Raw genomic sequence first — 21,064 nt, forward strand, 5'->3', positions numbered from 1 at the left:
GTAATTACTGTGTTTCTGCATTTTCTCATTTGTATTATCGTCTTTAAGCACCAGATATGTTATGCACATGATTGTCCTTTCCTGAATCTGGCCTGGTATTCACCAATTAATGGATCTGCTTGGGATTCTCTCCTGTTTAATAGTGCTTTGGAAAGGATTTTGTAAGTAACTGGGAGCAGGGAAATTCCTCTGTAATTGTTGATGTCTGTCTTGTCGCCCTTTTTGTGTAGTGGGTGAGAGTAGCAGCAGCAGTAGTAGTTATTGTATTCAGTTATATACAAATTTAAGTTACTCGGTGGTACATTTATTTTGAAATGAGGGATAGAAATACTTTTCTCTGCTTTGGGGTGGCAAATTGCTACATTCACTCCTGGTTTAAGATGTGTGCAAACTGTTGGAATTAGAAGCTAACATTTAAAATTAACTACTAGAGATCACGCATTACTCCAAAACTAGGTGGAACATTATTTAACGTCATTTATAAAACGAAATTGTGTAAAAAGGCCATGTGCAAGTGCTTAAACTGTGAGGGCTTAGTTTGTTAAAATGATTTATCACTCATTTACCAGCCATAAATAATTTTAAGCATGAGTTTAGTGATAATCACGAAGAAATTTTAGCACTGGACCCAACAGAGACTGTGTGAACAGTCCCGCACAAACTCAGCTACCTAAAGAACACAAATATTATGAAAATGACAGACTACGCACCAATTCAGTTTACGTTAAGTTATGGCATAATTTTGTGGGGTGGAACCTCAAAAACCAATACCAACAAGGCGTCGAAAATGCAGGAAAGAGCAAGAACAGTAATTGCCACTCTTAAATGTAGAGAATAATATATGCAAGTATTTGAAGCAATTGAGATACTAACACTACAAAGCATCTACCAACATGATGCCCTATAATGGGCATAGTTCAAATTTTTTCACAATACTCAATATATCGACAAACAACACAACAGTGAAATTAAATTTCTTCCACGACCAAACACACTACCATGGATTTCAAATCACAGCCATCCTATACACGAACAAAACCCATAGAAAAACTCACTTCAAACTTCAGAGAGAACAACAACAAAAAGATTTGCAACACTCTTTCTAAGCATTGATATAAAACTGTTTCTACAGTGTAAATGAGCTCTTGTACACTACAGCTTATGACAAAGGGCTATGTAACACTGCATTCAATGTGAGCTGTAAAGTAAACCACAAAATATGTTCTTAAAAGAGAAAAATAAACACACACACACACACGATTTATACAACTGTAACTGGCTAAATGCTTATCATCAGCCTACATCATCACCTGTCCTCTGGGGCTGACCGGCATCTGGATGTGGTGGTATTGGTGATTGGCTGAAGTTAATGATGTCCTAAGAAAGGCAGCTTGATCTTTAAGCCTGAACCAATAGATGTCTCTGTAGTCTGTTTGTGGTGTTGTGACCCTTTGTAGTGATAATACTAAGAACAGACCTCATGTGAATTGTTGAAAGCCTTTCACAAGTTTTAAAACGTGTTGCATATTAAATGGGTCCATGATTCATCCTGTTGCCACCAGAGCATTGATTGCTGAAAAACTTTCAGTGGTGCATTTGTGTTGAAGTGTTACGTTTTTTGTGCATAAAAATGGCTGTGAAAGAATTGAACTGTGCTTAGTCTTTGGATGCAAATTAGGTAAGAAACACTCCATTGCATTACCAATAAAAGGAATTGTTATGGAGACAGTTTTTGAGATAAGATGGCACAACTTTCGAGGGGGGGGGGGGGGGACATGGAAGACTTAATCTGAGGTTTGTAAAGGATCATGTCTTAAGAACGATTAATGAGCGTATTCACAAAAGAGATGGCCTACAAAACACTCGGTGTCTCATCTTTGAAAATTTCTCAAGCATTCAAATAGGACTAATGGGGCATAGTGAAATAACCTTAGAAATGGCTTATCCAGTTTGACATGGACCCCACAGCCTCGTGCATCTTGGCATTTTTCACATTAACAAGTTGTTGTCAGATGTAGAAGAAGTGACAAAAAAAATGGAAGAAGAAGAAGATAATAGCATCAATACAGCAAGGAACCAAGAACCTTTACATTAGTAGTCCAGTACCAGGTCTCGCCACATTAATGTGACCACCAGTCAAGAATGAGTAATCACCTTTTGCAGTGTGGACATGTCACTCAGGTTCTGGAAGGTAAAAAACATGGATGTGGAGCCATGCCAATCCCAGTGCTGTGGGCAGCTGACCTAGGTTTTTCCATTTAGGATCCACAGCGCGAACAGCCAGAATGAGGTGATCCCACAGATTCTTAATTAGATTTAAATCTGGGAAGTATGGTGCCAGGGAAATACGGTAAACGCATCCTAATGCTTTTTGAACCACATATGTACACTGCGAGCTGTGTGACACATTGCATCCTGCCACTGGTAGATACCATTGTGCCGGGCAAAAAGCAAACTGCACGTAGAGGTGCACATGGTTCTCAAGGATAGATGCATATGTGTGTTGATCTACTATGCCTTTCAGAATGATGAGATCACACAAGGAATGCCACAAAAACATTCCCCAGACCTAATGCTCCCTCCTCCAGTTTTGGCCCTTCCGATCACTGCTGCTGGGCTGTACACGCCGATGGAGCACAGAATGTGGTTCACCTGAAAAGGCCATCTGTCACCACTCAGTGACGTCCAGGTGCAGTACTAGGGTGCAAATTCCAGCCTTTGTCACTAATAAACAACAGTTAGCATTGGTGCATGAACCAGGTGCCCGAATCAGAGGGCCATATGCAGCAATGTTCGCTGAACTGTCATTAAGCAGACACTGTTAGTAGCCCACCAGTTCATCTGGGTGGTCAGTTGCTCAACAGTTGCACATCTACTTGCCCATACACATTTTCACAGCAATTGTCCTCCCATCACCACTGGCCCGTTGTGCACCACTACCACCTTGGCACTGGTTTGGATAGTGCCATTCTTCCACACACAGTATACTTTAACCATGGGAGCACACGAATAGCTTACAAATTAGCTGTTTTGGAAATGCCTCCACCCTTGGCCCAAAAGCTAATAATCATACCCTACTGGACAGCAGACAAATCCCTCCATTCTGGCATTACAACAACGAATGTACTGTTTTCCGCAATCCCTGACACACTTTCTATACTTGTCCACTGCCAGTGCTGCCACCTGCCAACTGTAAGTGGTTACTGTGTATTGACGTCAAACACAGATGTTGGTCACACTGAAGTGATTGGACTGTGTATTTTGTTCCAGAGTCACTTAATCCAACAATCACTAATAGCTAAAGATACAGACATAGCATTTTGCAAGTGGGGAACCTGTTTCACTCTATAAAACTCATGTAAGTTGTGAGAATGAAGCTGGGAGTGTAAGGGTACCATTATCCGTAGCCTTACCAGTGAGCTACCTATCAGCATACGCTAACTGGTGGACTTTAGCTTCCAGAATTATTTGTCACTTTGTGCTTTCTTTCAGTGGTTGCGGTACTGTCGTGTCGCGCTGACGACACTAGCGGTGGCGAGTGCGCGAAGTCAGTAATGGGTTCGAGTTGGTCAGTATCTGGTGACAGTGTCTGAGGGCAGGTGTAAGTGAAATTGAAGGGGAATGTTTTTAATAGCTGTATTGAGGAGCAGATTTAATTGATATAGTGAGGTTGGATTGACCATAGCTTTTCAGAGTGAACAGACTTGAATTTATGAATTTCATCAATGTGAGTGGGCAGGGTGTAGTTAGGAGTGTTCTATTGTTGGAACTTCAATAATCTGAGTAAATGGTCATCTATTATGACCATCTTTTACAATTAATGTTATGTGACAGGTAATGACAGACACATTATGCACAGTTCGTCTGCAGTTTAATTTCTTAGTTCAACACGGTCTGTTATAATGCGTCATACTCAAAAGGTCTGACAGCAAGAGTCTTAGGAATATGGTAGTTTTAATTAGAATTTATAAGGGAGAACTTACAGTAGGAGCACAGTTATGATGTAACAAAATGCAGTAATCGGTTCCAAAATTGCAATGAGTGCCACTTGAAGGTATAAAGAGCTGCTGATTTAATCCCTCTGCTAGAATGGCTACTGTTGTGTAGACTCACAACACCTTCACTGCAGAGACATCTATTGGTGCCTTCAGTTGTCCATCGTCCAATGCAGTCTCCCTCAAAGAGCAGGTTTCACTATAAGACAGATTGCAGTTTCCTTGTGTACATTTCTGAACACCAAAAAATATTGATAGCAGAAATGAACCAAAATAGTTCCAAGCGCAGATTGATAGTGTAATGCATTAACGTTAATAGTGTAATGCATTAATGTTTTGAACTAAGATACATTTTAAAGATTTCTTTCTTCTATTTGGTGAAACAAGACACTCATATACTCACTTGGTCGTTCTATATTGCCCAGTCCGAGCAACGTTTCTGGGAGGCTTCCCTTCGTCATCAGGTGAAGTGTCATGTCCACAGTGAAAAGCCAAATTCTAGAAACAATACTGAAGTTAACAAAAACTAAAGACAGAAAGTGAATGGAGCAGAAGCAGCCACAGGGGTCAGACGGTCAGGACAGAGTGTGCCTAGGGAAGCTCTGCGAAATAAGCTAGGAGACACACTTAAAGGAACAAGGTCCCTAGGCAGTAGAGAAATGAGGTACATGAAGCTCAGACCTCAGACAATAGCGAAATAAATAAGGAGATAGAGCTAATGAACAGCTAATGATAGATGCTGAAGAAATGAACTAAAATTCATGCCGAGGCCAGGACTTGGACCTGGGTCTCTTGCTTACTAGGCAGATGTGGTAGCCATAAACCACTGTAACAGTACAGGTAACACAACTGTACAGACTACCCTAGTCCACTGCCCTCCCTAACACAAGCGTCAATTCAAGCTCTGCAACCCATACTGCAAGGGTGGTGTAATTTTTTTGAAGATTTCTTGATGCCTTCAGCTGCCATTCTCTTTATTTCATGTATGATTGTACAATTTCAGCCTCAGGCCATTTTCAAGTAATTTAAAGATGATTTTTTAGTAGTAAATTGTCATATATGTCGTCGATGACACCACGTTATGCTCATAAAATAAACTTGAGATGTTCACAGTATTTTAGGAGCATGTTACTTTCGAGCAGTTGTGTTAGGGAGGGTACTGGAAGAGGGCAGCCTGTACAGGTGTGTTACCTATACCATTACAGAGGTGTAATGGTTAGCACATTTGCCTAGTTAGCAGGAGACATGGATTCAAGTCACGGCTGTGGCACAAATTTTAAGCCATTTCATAAGCCTCTTTCATTATCAAAGATAAAGTTGAAACACTTTATGTCTCCTGGAAAATAGAAAATGTCATCAGATCAACTAATGAAAAGAAATCTTAAATAATAACAAATAAGTAATGTAAAAGGGAGAAGACTGTTAAACAAAAAGGCTAAGAAAAAGGAGATAGCAGGAGGAGAGGGAGGAAAAGGAAAATTGAGAGCAAGGGGGAGGGGGGGGGGGGGGGAGGGGGGCAGAGAGAGAGAGAGAGAGAGAGAGAGAGAGAGAGAGAGTTTGTGCTGCAGTACATGCCATGTCATGAAAAGTCAGTGAAAGGACCAGGATGCTGTGGACATACAGGGGAAGGCTTCCTGTCCTCTCCACAAAGACTCGGAGAAATCTAAAGAACAACACACCAGTATAACCAGTATGGTGGTGAGATGCCTTTCAATATTACCTCATGTCAGAGACAAGGGGGATCAGATGAAAAGCTGGACAAAATTCTAAGATGGAGCATGTGGTGAGCAAGAAGTGTGGGGTCAGGCAGAAAGCAGTACAGGTTAGACGTTAGAAGCAATCACAGATGGACACAATCAAAATTATAGGCTGAAGCTGATGGAAAGAAGTTGTTTATCTGCAGTGCTCTGATGGTGTTACATTTTACACTACTGACCATAAAAATTGCTACAACACAAAGATGACATGCTACAGATGCGAAATTGCGAAATTCAGCTGACAGGAAGGATGCCGTGATATGCAAATGATTAGCTTTTCAGAGCATTCACACAAGGTTGGTGCCAGTGGTGACACCTACAATGTACTGACATGAGGAACGTTTCCAACCTATTTCTCATACACAAACAGCAGTTGACCGGTGTTGCCTGGTGAAACGTTGTTGGGATGCCTCGTGTAAGGAGTAGAAATGCGTACCATCAACTTTCCAACTTTGATAAAGGTCGGATTGTAGCCTATTGTGATTACGGTTTATCGTATCACGACATTGCTGCTCGCATTGGTCAAGATCCAGTGACTGTTAGCAGAATATGGAATCGGCGGGTTCAGGAGGGTAATACATAAAGTCTTGCTGGATCCCAACGGCCTAGTATCACTAGCAGTCGAGATGACAGGCATGTTTTCTGCATGGCTGTAACGGGTTGTACAGCCACGTCTCGATCCCTGAGTTAACAGATGGGGACATTTGCAAGACAACAACCATCTGCACGAACAGTCTGACGACGTTTGCAGCAGCATGGACAATCAGCTCGGAGACCATGGCTGAGGTTAGCCTTGACGCTGCATCGCAGACAGGAGCGCCAGCAATGGTGCACTCAACGATGAATCTGGGTGCACGAAAGGCAAAACGTCATTTTTTGGATGAATCCAGGTTCTGTTTACAGCATCGTGATGGTCGCATCCGTGTTTGGTGACATCGTGGTGAATGGACATTGGAAGTATGGTATGGGGTGCCATTGGTTACATGTCTCGGTCACTTCTTGTTCGCATTGACGGAACTTTCAACAGTGGACGTTCATTTCAGATGTGTTACGACCCGTGGATCTACCCTTCATTCGATCCCTGCGAAACCCTACATTTCAGCAGGATAATGCATGACCGCATGTTGCAGGTCCTGTACGGACCTTTCTGGATACAGAAAATGTTCGACTGCTGCCCTGGCCAGCACCTTCTCCAGATCTCTCACCAATTGAAAACGTCTGGTCAATGGTTGCCGAGCAACTGGCTGGTCACAATACGCCAGTCACTACTCTTGATGAACTGTGGTATCGTGTTGAAGCTGCATGGGCAGCTGTACCTGTACACACCATCCAAACTCTGTTTGACTCAATGCCCAGGTGTATCAAGGCTGTTATTACGGCCAGAGGTGGTTGTTCTGGGTACCGATTTCTCAGGATCTATGCACCCAAATTGCGTGAAAATGTAATCACATGTCAGTTCTAGTATAATATATTTGTCCAATGAATGCCCGTTTATCATCTGCATTTCTTCTTGGTGTTGCAATTTTAATGGCCAGTAGTGTATATGAGGGTCCATTCTAGAAGACAGAGCAACTGATAAATTGTCAGTGTCTGTGTTAGGGCTACTGTAGAGGCACCTCGGCTAATTCTCCCTTCTTAGTTGCTTATTGTCCTAATCATCCTGCAAGCCCATAAATCCACCTGAGGGATTTAAGTCAGATAATTAACTGTCCATCTCACTTCAATTGACCAGCTGAATTCCATTTAGTATGATCCCCTGTTGCTCAATCCCTTGCGAAACATTCAATCAGGATGCAACAGGATGCCAGGACCGTAAATTTCCTTTCACATATTCCCAACTGGGACTCGCTTTGCCACACTCCCAGCCTGTTGGGATGTTTATCTGTATAGGTCCAAGTTCTCTAACAGTGTGCTATGCTCTTACAAGCTGAGAATGAAATTTGTATCAAAAAATTGAAGGGTAAACTGCACATGGTCTTGTAGCTAGAGGATGAATTTTTTAATAACCACCAATAAACTCTTTTAATGACTTGTAGCAATATATTTTTAGAGTATAAACTGTCTTATGCTACATAAATTTTATATGGCAATGTTGGATATCTGGATTAATGTTATACATGTGTTGAGAGGCCATTTCTATGCTGAAATAAAGATTAGCAGTGGAAGGACAATTCTGTCAATAGTACAGAAGAAAATTATGTTGCAAGGTGTCGAATCAAATCACTGAGAAACGGAATTTATGGCACAATTTGACTAAAATAAGGGATATGTCAATGGGACATTCTGATGCGATGAGAAATGGTGGGCAGGGTACAATGTGGGTGGGGTAAAAATTGTAGAGGGAGACTGCGGCATGCCTTCATTAAACAGGTTCATCAAGTGGATGAAGGCTGCAGTAATTAAGAAGAGATGAAGGCACTACTTGCATAGGACAAAGTACCATCAAAAGCTGACTTTGGACGGAAGACGGTGACAGGAGTGCAGAGAAAGATCTGATGCCACATGCTACAAGGGACAATCGAGAAGTTTCTGTCTGAGAGCATTGCTACTGCGTGTCTCAAACATGGAACAACTCTGATGTGGGTATATAAGGACTGACATACAGACAAGAGATTAGTGTGGCATTCGTGTCCTTATGACGTGCATACAGTAAGTGCAGAAATGTGGATGAACTACAGTTATGTTATTGTCAACTGTGTCCAAACAGGACCGACGTGCTGTCACTTTTTACCTGGTTGCTGAAGGACAAACAAAGGCAGACATCCACTGGAGAATGAAGAATGTATATGAAGCAGCATATCTGTTGCAAATCAGTGATTGGAGTTGTGAGGTTTGACAGAAGATACTGGTCAATCTGGGAAGCCAGCCTCATTCGTTACGGACCAACTCAAGTGAGAGATACTGGAGCACTTGCCCTATAGTCCTGATCTCTCCCCATGTGGTTATCATGCCTTCAGTCCCTTAAAAAAGGCTTCAGAGGGTTGACAATTCCTGTTGCACAAGGGTGTGCAGTAGGTAGTTGCAGGCATCCGCGTGCAGCGGACACGGTGTTTAACCAGACTAGTACCTTGAATCTGGTGGGATGATTGCCTCAATACTCAGGGTGATTCTGCCTGAACGGTATAAAGATTCTGGACCGTGAAGCCTTCGAATGGAAACTTTTTAATCACCCATTGTAATACAGTTGTCAAAAACCTACCCAGACAACCACATACCTGCTTCTGGTATTCAGGGAGGTGAGGCTGTTCTAGATCCCATCCTCGCAGATTAAAGGTGAGGGCTGATGAGCTGGCCAGCCTGGATTTGTTTATCTTAAATAGTTACCCACATCGAACTAAGTAAATACTGGGCTGAGCCTCAATGAAATGGTATGCAAATTGTTAGAAAACATTCTCACACTTTTAGATTTACTATTGACACAGACAGAAGGGGCACAAAGATTCTGTCCTGAGGGGACTAGTGGTGTCATTTGGACATCCTGTGTAACACTGCTGACCCTGCAGAGCAATGAGAAAAGGCAGGGAGAAAGATGAAGACAAAGAAAAAGACAGAACAGCTGGACAAAGGTTCTGAGAACAGGTACAGTTAGTTACCTCTCACTGGCTCATTCCATCAGCTCGTTAATACGCTGTATGGCTTCCGGATGTGTAGCTCCTGCTTCAGTCCATCCAGGCGTGCACATCACCTCACTGAGGTTGCGCTTGATGAAAAGGACGGCTCGGTCCCACAGCATGTCGCACGAGAAAACAGAGGCATTGGCTGCAGTTTCTGCAGCATTTTCCACATTCAGACAGCTGGCAATGTGTGCTTCGCACTGGCGCTTCAACTGCCGGAGTTGGTATTTGTCAGCTGCTTTCAGTAGGTCCCACGACATGTCTTTGAGAGCCGGAGCGACACCCGTGTACATATACAATAGAACCTGTTTCAATACCTCCGGCTTCACATCTGAGACCTGTGCGAAGCCTTCCTGTGCTTCCTTTGTGTCAGGCTGCAGCATGTCAGCGAAGTAAGGGCTCCGTACAGATAGTAGTGCTCTGTGTGCCTTGAGAACAGTGTCTCCTGCATGAAGCTCAAAGTCTGTGTGGACTTCTTTGAGCAACATCTCATACAGACCCCTTACTACATCAGCTTGTACTTCTGTCGTGTTTACCACAGGTAGCTCATCCTGTACAATGCACTGTATGCAGACTTCACACTGCAAGGTTATCTCATCTTCGTCATCGCCCTCTCCTGCAGTTTCAGTTTTCCTAACAGGCAGCATTTCAGTTCTCTCTCCTTCATCCAAACTATACCACGTGCTCGGGAACACTTCTCGCTTTTCTCCAGTACGAAGAATCTCGTCTGCTCTTACATTTGCTCTCAGAAGCATTTCAGTTGGACTATCTTTCAGCAAAAATGACAGATAAAGTCCATCTGAGTCCCTTGTAAGGACCATGCACCAAGTACTGGAGTTCTGGTGCTTGAACGGAAGGGACTCTATGCAGGTTGTTGCTGCAGTGAAGCTCTTCAGTCCCCTTACAGTCCAGGTGTTGGCAGTTGAGCAATTCTTAAATTTTGTCCCACTTGAATAGTTCAAAGGACTTTTTATATCTTCTGCTACTTCTGCAATAGCAGTTGTCACAGTCCCTTTATCTGAAACAAACAACATCCCATAATGTTTAACAATATACCATTTTTGCTGTCGAACATATATATTAAATTAAGCCTTGAGCACAGTACCATCCACATAAAGCATAGATGTTGGGTTATTCACCTAACACTACTACCACAAACATCCCTGAGAGTAGAAATTGTTCTTGCAAAGTGGAGAGGAAAAAAAAAGACCAGCTACACCGTTACACCAAATAATGAGGGACAATACAATGAGTGATAGCATGCATCTATTTTATAAACAGAAAAATCTACTTTTACTCTGAAAGTGATGTGAATCAAGGTGGCATTTACTGCATCCTATGAGCAGATCAGTGAATTTTTCAGTTTCCTCACATGATGAGGGTTTTGCCAGTTATTCTTGTTAAATTCATACATTTAAACAGTTATATTTTGTTACTGCATTTGTTTTTTGTCCAGAGAAATACTCAGACTTCAACAAAAACTGAAGATTCTAAATATAGGTATTGCAAATGTTAAGATAAAATTATGTGCTTAACATAGTTTTAGTGTTAACATTAATGTATAGTGATTAGATAAATGGAAAAGTGGAGAAACAGTAGTGCATCTCTGGGGGGGGGAAAAAAAAGAGAAACAGGGTAACGGGTAGCCGTATGAGGGAGAGGGGGTTGTGGTTAGATAGGTCACATAGCATCATCATTTTACCGATTTCATTTAACATTAAAAGAATATTTTTGTTCCAACAAAACTGATAGTATCAAAATTAAATTTGTTGAAATTCTTTGACAGTGTTTCACTAAAAATTTAAATAATGCTGAATCTTGAGAGAGAATTTTAACAAATTCTTGAGAGAGAATTTTAATAAATTCTGGTTAAAGACACAATATGCTAGGAGTAAATGTAAATGTTTGTACAGACTCAAACTTTGTCTACTTCACATATACACACACGTGCAGTGTTACGTACTCAATGAGCACAGGTCTCCCAGCTATGTAGCATGGACATTTTACACGCTTCTATATTGCATCATGTCTATGTATTTTCTATACAGTAGTAAGCATAGGGGGCTACAGAGTGGTGCAGAAAGCTGGAGATGAGCAGAAATGATTAGTGAACAAATTAACACATCAAACAGGAGATTTACTTAACTTATATTTCTCCAAGCGTATGAAGAAACATTACAAATAATTCAGCAAGAAACAGAGTCCAGCTCATACAACAGCAATAACACTGAGGCTCTTTGAATTAAAGCACGGATGACAGTTTCTGAGCCACCGCTAGGCAGCACCTGCATAGTGCCACGCAGCGAAGAGGCTCCGAGTGGGATTGGATACGTGGTTGCTGCCGGCCATCTTACATCACGGTGGTAGAGGGCGCTCGTAGTGCACGGCCACTGGAGGTGCTCAGTGGGTGTGCTGCACGGAGTCTGTCGGATCCCGCACAACCGCTATTGGTGTCTGATGGAAACTTGCAATTCTGTTGCCAACATCAACATCTGTGAGGTGGTATCCACACGTTTCTACATATTCTGTTCTCTTTGAGATGAGAGGTAGTAGTAATATTCATAGTTATTAACTCTTGCCAACATGCTATTAATTTTGCCTCTACACCACTTTTGCTTACATATTAATCCTGCTTCTGAAGATGATGCAAGTCCTCGTGACCTCATTTTGTATTCTCCACTAGCCAGTTTCTAAGACTAATACATATGTCCCAAAGTGTTACTATCGCTCATGTTTCAATATGCTCTGACTTTGGGCTACTACGGACAGGTGCTATAACTACTCTTTTAATCAAGAACAATATTATCAGGCTTACTCTCATATAGTGGAGAGGCGATTTATAATATTGGAAATAATTAAAAGCAGTGAAAAAGTTTTAATTAAAATTACTGATATACAATGTCTCATCAGAATAATGCCTGCAGCAAAGTAGTGCTTCAGGGAAATCAAAGACGGTTTAATGCGGCTACTTGTGTTTCTAAACTGTACTATATAAACCATACACGGGTATTGTTAGTACTCTTGTCTTGTCTTCTGCGCTCTGAATAAGTCTTCATAGCTGCAGCGTGCAATATAGCGGGCATTTCTGTGTGATATGCTATGGAAGGGATCAGGGCACTTTTGTAAAACTGCAACAAAATTGACTATAGTTAATTTAAATGGGACAGACTTTTACTGTAAGGTCATGGACTAAGAATATCGGAGGAATTGTGTGTGTGTGAGAAAAAGTAGCGCTCAGTATTAAATTCTGTTACATGCCGAATAACCGATAATAGGATCTGTGGACTATACGAAGGGACATTAAATTGAATACAAGAACGGAATTGGACATGTAGCTTTGTGAAAATAAAAGCATATGAAGTTTGAATGACTATATCGAAGTATAGTAATGGATCACTATGAGTGACAAACTATAAAAATCATGGACATTTTAGTTGCTGTAATTGCTGAGAGTGATTGTAGAATCAACCCTCTTATTCCCTCTATACAAAGCACAATCATTCATGATCATTTAATTATTATTGAATGTTTTTAATAAAAAACTAAAGCAATTTCCATAATTATATGTGTATTAGTAATTAATAAATAACATCCAAAGATGTTATTAACTATCTAGTCTTCAGTAACGCAGCAACAAATGAAAGTTAACATGAATTATTATGAAAATCTGAAATTCAGTTGCCTTTACAGTGAAGATGTTTGTGGCTGTTCTATCTGAGGTACAAATATAACTAAAAGCCGAGCATACACAGTAGATAACAACATTAATATCATACATCAGAGAAGTCGACGACAGCAGATCGATGGAAGGCAGCTACAGTGCCTACATTCTAGAATTTAAATTTTATCTTCCGAAGGTGTGATTAGGATGGCGGTGTGAGAGCTTCTTTTATTGATGACATTCCTGGAGTATCAATCTTAATCATGTTGCTAATGAATATTCTCTGTATGAAACTCATGAGAATAATTATATCATAATTTGTAATTAAGTCACAACACAATATGTACAGTTACTGATTTCTTTATATCATGTCTTCATTAAAATATTGTACCTTTATGTGAATCAAGTGCCTTCACAATATTAATTACCTGACTATTAACATTCAACTAAGTATGTAATTTTGAATGGCTGAAATGTTCTTCATTTATGTATTGTTTTAATGAACAGATTTAGTTATCCTAGGTCATCTCACCCAGCTGCAAATTCATTTTACCTCTAAGTCTATGCATGAATTGATGCCAAATTGTTTCAGATGTTTGATATTCTAAAGCATGTGTTTCTTCCAAATAAGACAATGGAGAAATAAGATTACAACGGTGGAACAGGATCATTAAATTATTATAAGAATCAGATATTATTTTAGAAAAGATGAGTCTTTTGAATATTTCAGGACATGTTCCTTGTACTTAAGAACATTATGGATTTACTTTTTTGCAAGTATAATTAGATGGATGTCAAAAGTTTTAATATTCAGGATATGATACATATATTACAGAAAGAAGTAAATTTATTGTGATGGAGAAGAAAATAAGAAAAGGATAGTTTATGTGAAACATAAATGGTCACAGTAGTTTACCTGAAATTCACGTGGTTATTCACTGAAGAGAACATATGACAACGCATTTTAATACATTGACAAAGTACATGTGGTTATTTTATAAACACATTGATAAATTTGGTTCAGCTTAATGAATATTAGTGTCATACAGTTACTGATTGAAAAATGTGCTGTTCTGTGATATTAACAAGCATGTTGTGATTCAAAAACTTATTTCTGTGAGTGTATTACTATATTTAATGAGCAACTTTTTTTGATCGGCACTGGTCATTCATCAGTTAAATCTGATTTGCAATGAGCTTTCCACAGTAGCTAACTTATCAAACCATTGTGTCCCATACGAATTTACATACAAGGCAATGCAGCCAACTATCCCCAATATGTTTTGACTTATTAAAGATATTGACCATCTGGCAACCCATTTCACCACTATAAATACTTACCAAAGTCATCATGATACTTTGCTTTTATTTTTAACCTTATTTATTGAGGGAAATACATTAGTTATGGTTCTTCAAACGAAATGACGCTGTTCTTGTAGCAAGCATAGCAAGAGACCAATTCAAAAAGTGAGTATATACTTTGTCACTTATAAAATGTTTATTGTAGAATATGAATGAATTACAGTGGGACCATTCTCTACATAACTCAGGCTCAGTCAGAAAGTACACAAAAATACCTTCACAGTCTGCTGATCAAAAGACGATTACATCTGGATATGACAGGTGGTAGGTATATTTACTGAAGCAGTTTTAAGCATTTACAATGCAAGTGTAACAAATTACCATTTATACACATGAAAATAATCAAGTATAGTATTGTTGTGTTACATTATAGTACATATATGATATAAACTGTTATATATGATATAAAACTTTCAACAAAAACAAATTTCAAAATAATATGAAATTATTAAACAGTAATTATAGGATTTTTAGAATGTGTCTTGTTGATGAAATTAAGTTTAAAAACAAATATTATTATGAATTTGTGACAAAATTACAATAGTTAATTACATACAATATTTTACTTTTCTTGGAGGAATATTGTCAGCTTTGATAACATCTACTGTGGCAGACTTTTATTGTAAGACCAGTTGAACTGAATGGGTGACACATTGAGGAGAGAAAGTTAATGGAAATTTGTCAAATCTGGGTGATGCTGAGGAGACTCAGAAATGAGACAGTAAAAGAAGTACATGGATTAGCCATTTGGTTAGTAACATAATTGACAGTGACTGAAGCAAAGAGGACACAAAATGCAGACTGGCAGTTTCAGAAAATATAAATGTGAGTGTTAGAAAATATTTTCTGAAAGTACTTGTCTCCAGTGTAGCCTTGTATGGAAGTGAGATGTGGATGAAATTACTGACAATACAGGAACAGAAGACTTTGAAATGTGGTGCTACAGAACAATACTGAAACCTATATCGACAGAATGAAGGGGCACTAAACTGATTTGCAGAGAAAAGAGCTTTATGACACCATTAGCCTAGAAGAAGACACAGCACTCATCTGGAGGCATTCAGCAGTTTTATTTGGCAAATGAGATTAATGTAGGGGGTAAAATTTTTTAGAGGAAGACCAAGGCTTGGCTGTAGTAAGAGGGTGCAAGTGGATGTAGGGTGTTGTTTTCATGTAGAGATGTGGATTCCTGCACAGCACAGACTAGCATTGGTAGTTGCATCAAAATACTTGAGACTAAACATCACAATGGCTTTAACTGTACATGGAAGGAGTCACCATGTCAACATCTACACCTGAACTATGGTTGCAGGAATCAAAATTCGATTTTTTAAAACTAATGGCATAATTTTTGACACACATCTGCAAGCTGCATGTGTGCCAACTGTCGAAAATAATTATGTAACTGTCTTTAAGTACAAAATCAGCCCGTATAGAAGCAAATTCACGTACATGCATGTTAAAAATGCTGTTATGGTCTTCAATCCGGAGACTGGTTTGATGCAAATCTCCATGCTACTCTATCCTGTGCAAGCTTCTTCATCTCCCAGTACCTACTGCAACCTACATCCTTCTGAATCTGTTTAGTGTATTCATCTCTTGGTCTCACTCTACGATTTTTACCCTACGCACCGCCCTCCAATACTAAATTGGTGATCCCTTCATGCCTCAGAATATGTCCTACCAACCGATCCCTTATTCTAGTCAAGTCGTGCCACAAATTTCTCTTCTCCACAATTCTATTCAATACCTCCTCATTAGTTATGTGATCTACCCATCTAACCTTCAGCATCCTTCTGTAGCACCACATTTCGAAAGATTCTATTCTCTTTTTGTCAAAACTTTTTATTGTCCATGTTTCACTTCCATACATGGTTACACTCCATACAAATACATTCAGAAAAGACTTCCTGACACCTAAATCTATACTCGATGTTAACAAATTTCTCTTCTTCAGAAACACTTTCCTTGCCATTGCCAGTCTACATTTTATATCCTCTCTACTGCGACCATCATCAGTTATTTTGCTCCCCAAATAGCAAAACTCATTTAGTACTTTAAGTGTCTCATTTCCTGACCTAATACCCTCAGCATCACCCGATTTAATTTGACTACATTCCATTATCCTCGTTTTGCTTTTGTTGATGTTCATCTTATATCCTCCTTTCATCTGCTTCTGTACAAATTGTAAATTGCCTTTCGCTCCCTGTATTTTACCGCTGCCACCTTCAGAATTTGAAAGAGAGTATTCCAGTCAACACTGTCAAAAGCTTTCTCTAAGTTTACAAATGCTAGAAACATGCTAACCTGAGGATAATATAATTCTATTGTTTAGTACCATAAGCTACATAGGTGCCAGCAATGCTAATCTGGAGTCTGTGTGCAAGGAATCCAGTTAGAGTCACACTCTTAGCTACATTTTGTTTATAAAATCACTGTTCTGAGTCTGTGAGCTACATGTTTTGCCAGATTTAATAAAAAATGTATTAATCTGTGTAATATTTGGTTTATTTTAGAAAGAAAACTTCCTATGAGTATACACAGCAGTTAGTAGAACCCAAAAAAAGGAAATAATAAAAGATGTAATAAAGCTTGAAGACAGCCAGTCAGGCTCTACCGAAAGAAATAAGAATAGGAAATCCTTGCTTGTGAGTATTTATTATTTAAAATATTTACCAATAATTTGCAATGCCAAAGCATGTGCAATAATTTGCAAATCATGCAAAATAATTCACTGTGGAATATTATAATTTTCAAGAAAATTCATATTGCAGATAAGATGCAAGGAGTTACTAATATGCTATTTGTAATATACTTTGAATAAATTTTCTCTAAAATACATTTCAGCTTCACAAAGCCTTTAAATAATATCAATGTAGACACAAAGGAATTACGACTTGGCCGGCCGGGGTGGCCGAGTGGTTCTAGGCGCTACAGTCTGGAACTGCGAGACCGCTATGGTGGCAAGTTCGAATCCTGCATCGGGCATGGATGTGTGTGATGTTGTTAGGTTAGTTAGGTTTAAGTAGTTCTAAGTTCTAGGGGACTGATGACCTCAGAAGTTAAGTCCCATAGTGTTCAGAGCCATTTGAACCATTTGAATTACCATTTGTAGCTGCAAGCAAGCACTGATTAAAATCAACGGGGAAAGTTGAAAATTTGTGTTGGACTGGAATTCGAGCCCGGGTCTCCTGCTTGCTAGGCAGATGCTCTGACCACTAAACCATCCAGACAAAGTGGTCATTGCAGCTGCACAGACTACCCTTGTGCACTTCCTGTCAGAACCAAACTCACATCTTATTCGCACACTACTAATACAGCGCCCCTGCCCGTTATCCTCATCATTCTCGACCTTTTGCTGAAGAGTTCAAGCGTGTTGTGCATCTGCACTGAAGAGATCGCTGGCCAGTCTCGCCTTAATGGTATATGAGGTGCCTGTTCTTTTGGAAATGTCCAAAAGTGCAGACACCATTTTGGTCCTGCAGCCCTGTGAGTAATGAGGATAATGGGCAGGGGCATTATGTCAATAGTGTGCGGATAAGTTGAATATTTGGGTCTGACAGTAGGTGTGCTTGCGCAGTCCTTGCAGTTGCAATGACCACTGTGTCTGGATGGCTTTTTAGTCAGGGCGCCTGCCTAGTAAGCATGAGACCTGGGTTTGAATCCCAGTCCAACACAAATTTTCAACTTTCCCCATTGATTTAATCAACGCCCACCAGCAGCTATATATCGTAATTCCTTTGTGCCTCGATTAATAATGGCTGCAGGATCAAAATGCTGTCTTCTCTTTTGGACATGTCAGAAAGAAGAGAGACCACATTTGTAATATCAATGTAAATGAAACGAATGGCCCACAGTCTACTTAAAAGGTCTTTACCCATCAGTCATTGTGATTTTATTCCATTTTAGTAACATTCTGCATTGGAATATGATATCAACTTCCTTCCAGAACAATACTATATCTAAAGGAATTCATGAAATAAAGATGGTTAAACAATGAAATGTTTTTAAGACCAATATATTATGAATCAACTGAACCTCATTGAACTTGACTGATTCCACTACACTGTTTTCAAATTCCTTTATGAGCAATACACATTTGATAAAGTATCTTAAACTGTGATGCATTAATTTATCACTTAGAATTGTACAATCTCCCATGAGGTGTGTCAATCACAGCAATAATAGAAAATTTTCAAACATCATGCATACTTTGACTCAAACCTCCTGCCAAAACTACAAAATCAGCAAAGTGCTACTGTGGAGCACAATGAATAAATAAATTGTAGATCAAATTTTAGTAAAGTTTTTTGGATTTATGTTTAATAAGATTACGAAAACATAAAGGTCATCACATTAGGATGCTGATGGAGACTGCTTGCAGGATGATTCGTGTCATACCCAATGTCAACAAATGATATTGTTTCACTCTCAGAATTAACATCATGTCTATGTTGTAATTAGATGTGGTCAGGTGAGGAAGAAAGCAGTGTCAGCAGCAGCTACTAAAAGGCTGGATCTGAAGACAGTTCACACAGATGAGGCACAGTCAGACAGAAATGGAAATACTGGTTGTCATTGATAGCAAAATACGAAGAGTAAACAAGTTGAAGCTGAATATTGCACCAAATTATTTTTATGCTGTTCTCTCAATTGGGTAGATGAAATTTCAATTTATACCAAAATTTATGTTTATGTAATCAAAATATATCACAGGGAGATTTTTTTAACACATTTGGGGCACTGAACATGTTATTGACTCCACTTACACAACATCATATTAAAGACTCTTCAATAACTGAAAGCTTATTTATAAATACCACTGAATAGGCAGGTAACAATTCTTAGAAGGGTGATTTGTTAATTTCGAGTCAAATATTTGTGATTACTGAAGGGCAAATCACCTCGTATGCATACCATTTAATAATACTAAGATAGTACCCAAAATATACCACAAAACATGCTATTATTAGCACTCAAATCAATCGTACAGAAGAGAATTTCTCCAGATCATAATCCAGCTGCAGACATAGGAATACATAAGTTCCTTTACTTTCCATTCTCCCCTCACACTAGTCACCCTTTTTCCATTTAAACTCTGTTCAGTTATGCAGATAACTGCCTACTTGTTCTGTGAAGTACACAATCACCTGTCTTAGTTATTTCTTTGCAAGTTAAACAAAGATTTTTCCCAGTATAAAAAGCACAAAATACCCTTGGGTGGTCACAATTTGGACATGTAAGCATACTTATACACCCACAACTAAAAGATAGCACAATTAAAAAGAATGAGCAATACAACATGGATTAATGAATGAACACGCCAAGAAAAGTCAGAGAAACATTGATACAAGCAACCAGTTCCCTGCAGTACACAAGAGTGAAGTAGTAAAATATTACAAATATGTCTCACTTTCCAAGATTGTAAAAGAAGAAGAAAGAAAGTTGAAATTTTAAAAACTGCAAGCTAACAAGTGTGAAATTCAGTGTGTGTGTGTGTGTGTGTGTGTGTGTGTGTGTGTGTGTGTGTGTGTGTGTAAAAAGAATGTCTCCCCACCTATTCAAAAACCAATAATAACTTCACATAAATCAAGTAATGAAAGTTAAACACGAAAGATACATACAGATTTTTTTTCACAGTCACTGGAAAGCATATTGAAACACAAAAGTGGTTTTCTGTACATAAAGTTCATATCAACCATAGTTTCAATATAAATAATAGTAAAAGTTAGTTCTCAAAAGATTTCTTGCTCATAAAACATAAAGAATAAGAAAAGTTCAGTATTACCTGTAGAACAAGAATTATAGTTGTTTGAATTGAAGCTCATGGTTTCTGGACAAGGCCCAGTACTTTTATTGCACAAAAGATCCTATTTCCTGAAAGAAAAAAAGTCATTGTTTCCTTACTTACAAGATATTTACTTTACACAAAGAGACGTTGTCTAAATTTTTCCACAAATTTATAAACTGATTTCAAAGACAGACCGTATTCGGATACAGATTAAAAACAAGGTTTAAAATATTTAATGTTGGTCAATTATACAAATTAAACAAAGGCAAGACTGTTGATGTCACTAACACATATACGAACCAGAAAGCAACATCAAATATAACTGTTAACTCATTAAGTACAGTACACACACAATAACATAAAATAAAAATCCAAGATTTGAAATTCATGCAGATGCTAGCAACCAGTGTTGGCTCATGGCAAGTTTTACCTAAATTACACTCCTGGAAATGGAAAAAAGAACACATTGACACCGGTGTGTCAGACCCACCATACTTGCTCCGGACACTGCGAGAGGGCTGTACAAGCAATGATCACACGCACGGCACAGCGGACACACCAGGAACCGCGGTGTTGGCCGTCGAATGGCGCTAGCTGCGCAGCATTTGTGCACCGCCGCCGTCAGTGTCAGCCAGTTTGCCGTGGCATACGGAGCTCCATCGCAGTCTTTAACACTGGTAGCATGCCGCGACAGCGTGGACGTGAACCGTATGTGCAGTTGACGGACTTTGAGCGAGGGCGTATAGTGGGCATGCGGGAGGCCGGGTGGACGTACCGCCGAATTGCTCAACACGTGGGGCGTGAGGTCTCCACAGTACATCGATGTTGTCGCCAGTGGTCGGCGGAAGGTGCACGTGCCCGTCGACCTGGGACCGGACCGCAGC

The 21,064-nt window shown here is 39.4% G+C and overlaps 1 protein-coding gene across 4 annotated transcripts in view; it reads right to left on the reverse strand.

Annotated features, from left to right (window-relative positions):
* LOC124551061 (speckle-type POZ protein-like) overlaps window positions 1–21,064 on the reverse strand; it is a 68,196-nt gene that overhangs the window by 15,209 nt on the left and 31,923 nt on the right. For 2 of the 4 annotated variants that reach the window (XM_047125940.1, XM_047125939.1), the window contains exons 2-4: window positions 20,178–20,266; window positions 9,346–10,384; window positions 4,402–4,493 (exon numbers count right to left, since the gene is read on the reverse strand). In XM_047125940.1, the coding sequence (XP_046981896.1) occupies window positions 9,357–10,384; window positions 20,178–20,217 (1,068 nt within the window). In that variant the 5' untranslated portion in view covers window positions 20,218–20,266 and the 3' untranslated portion in view covers window positions 4,402–4,493; window positions 9,346–9,356. Of the gene's footprint in view, window positions 1–4,401; window positions 4,494–9,345; window positions 10,385–20,177; window positions 20,267–21,064 lie in introns of those variants that run through there. The other 2 variants (XM_047125942.1, XM_047125943.1) reach the window with 1 other exon arrangement.

Source organism: Schistocerca americana, chromosome 9 (genome assembly GCF_021461395.2).
Source record: "Schistocerca americana isolate TAMUIC-IGC-003095 chromosome 9, iqSchAmer2.1, whole genome shotgun sequence".
Taxonomy (NCBI): Eukaryota; Metazoa; Arthropoda; class Insecta; order Orthoptera; family Acrididae; genus Schistocerca; species Schistocerca americana.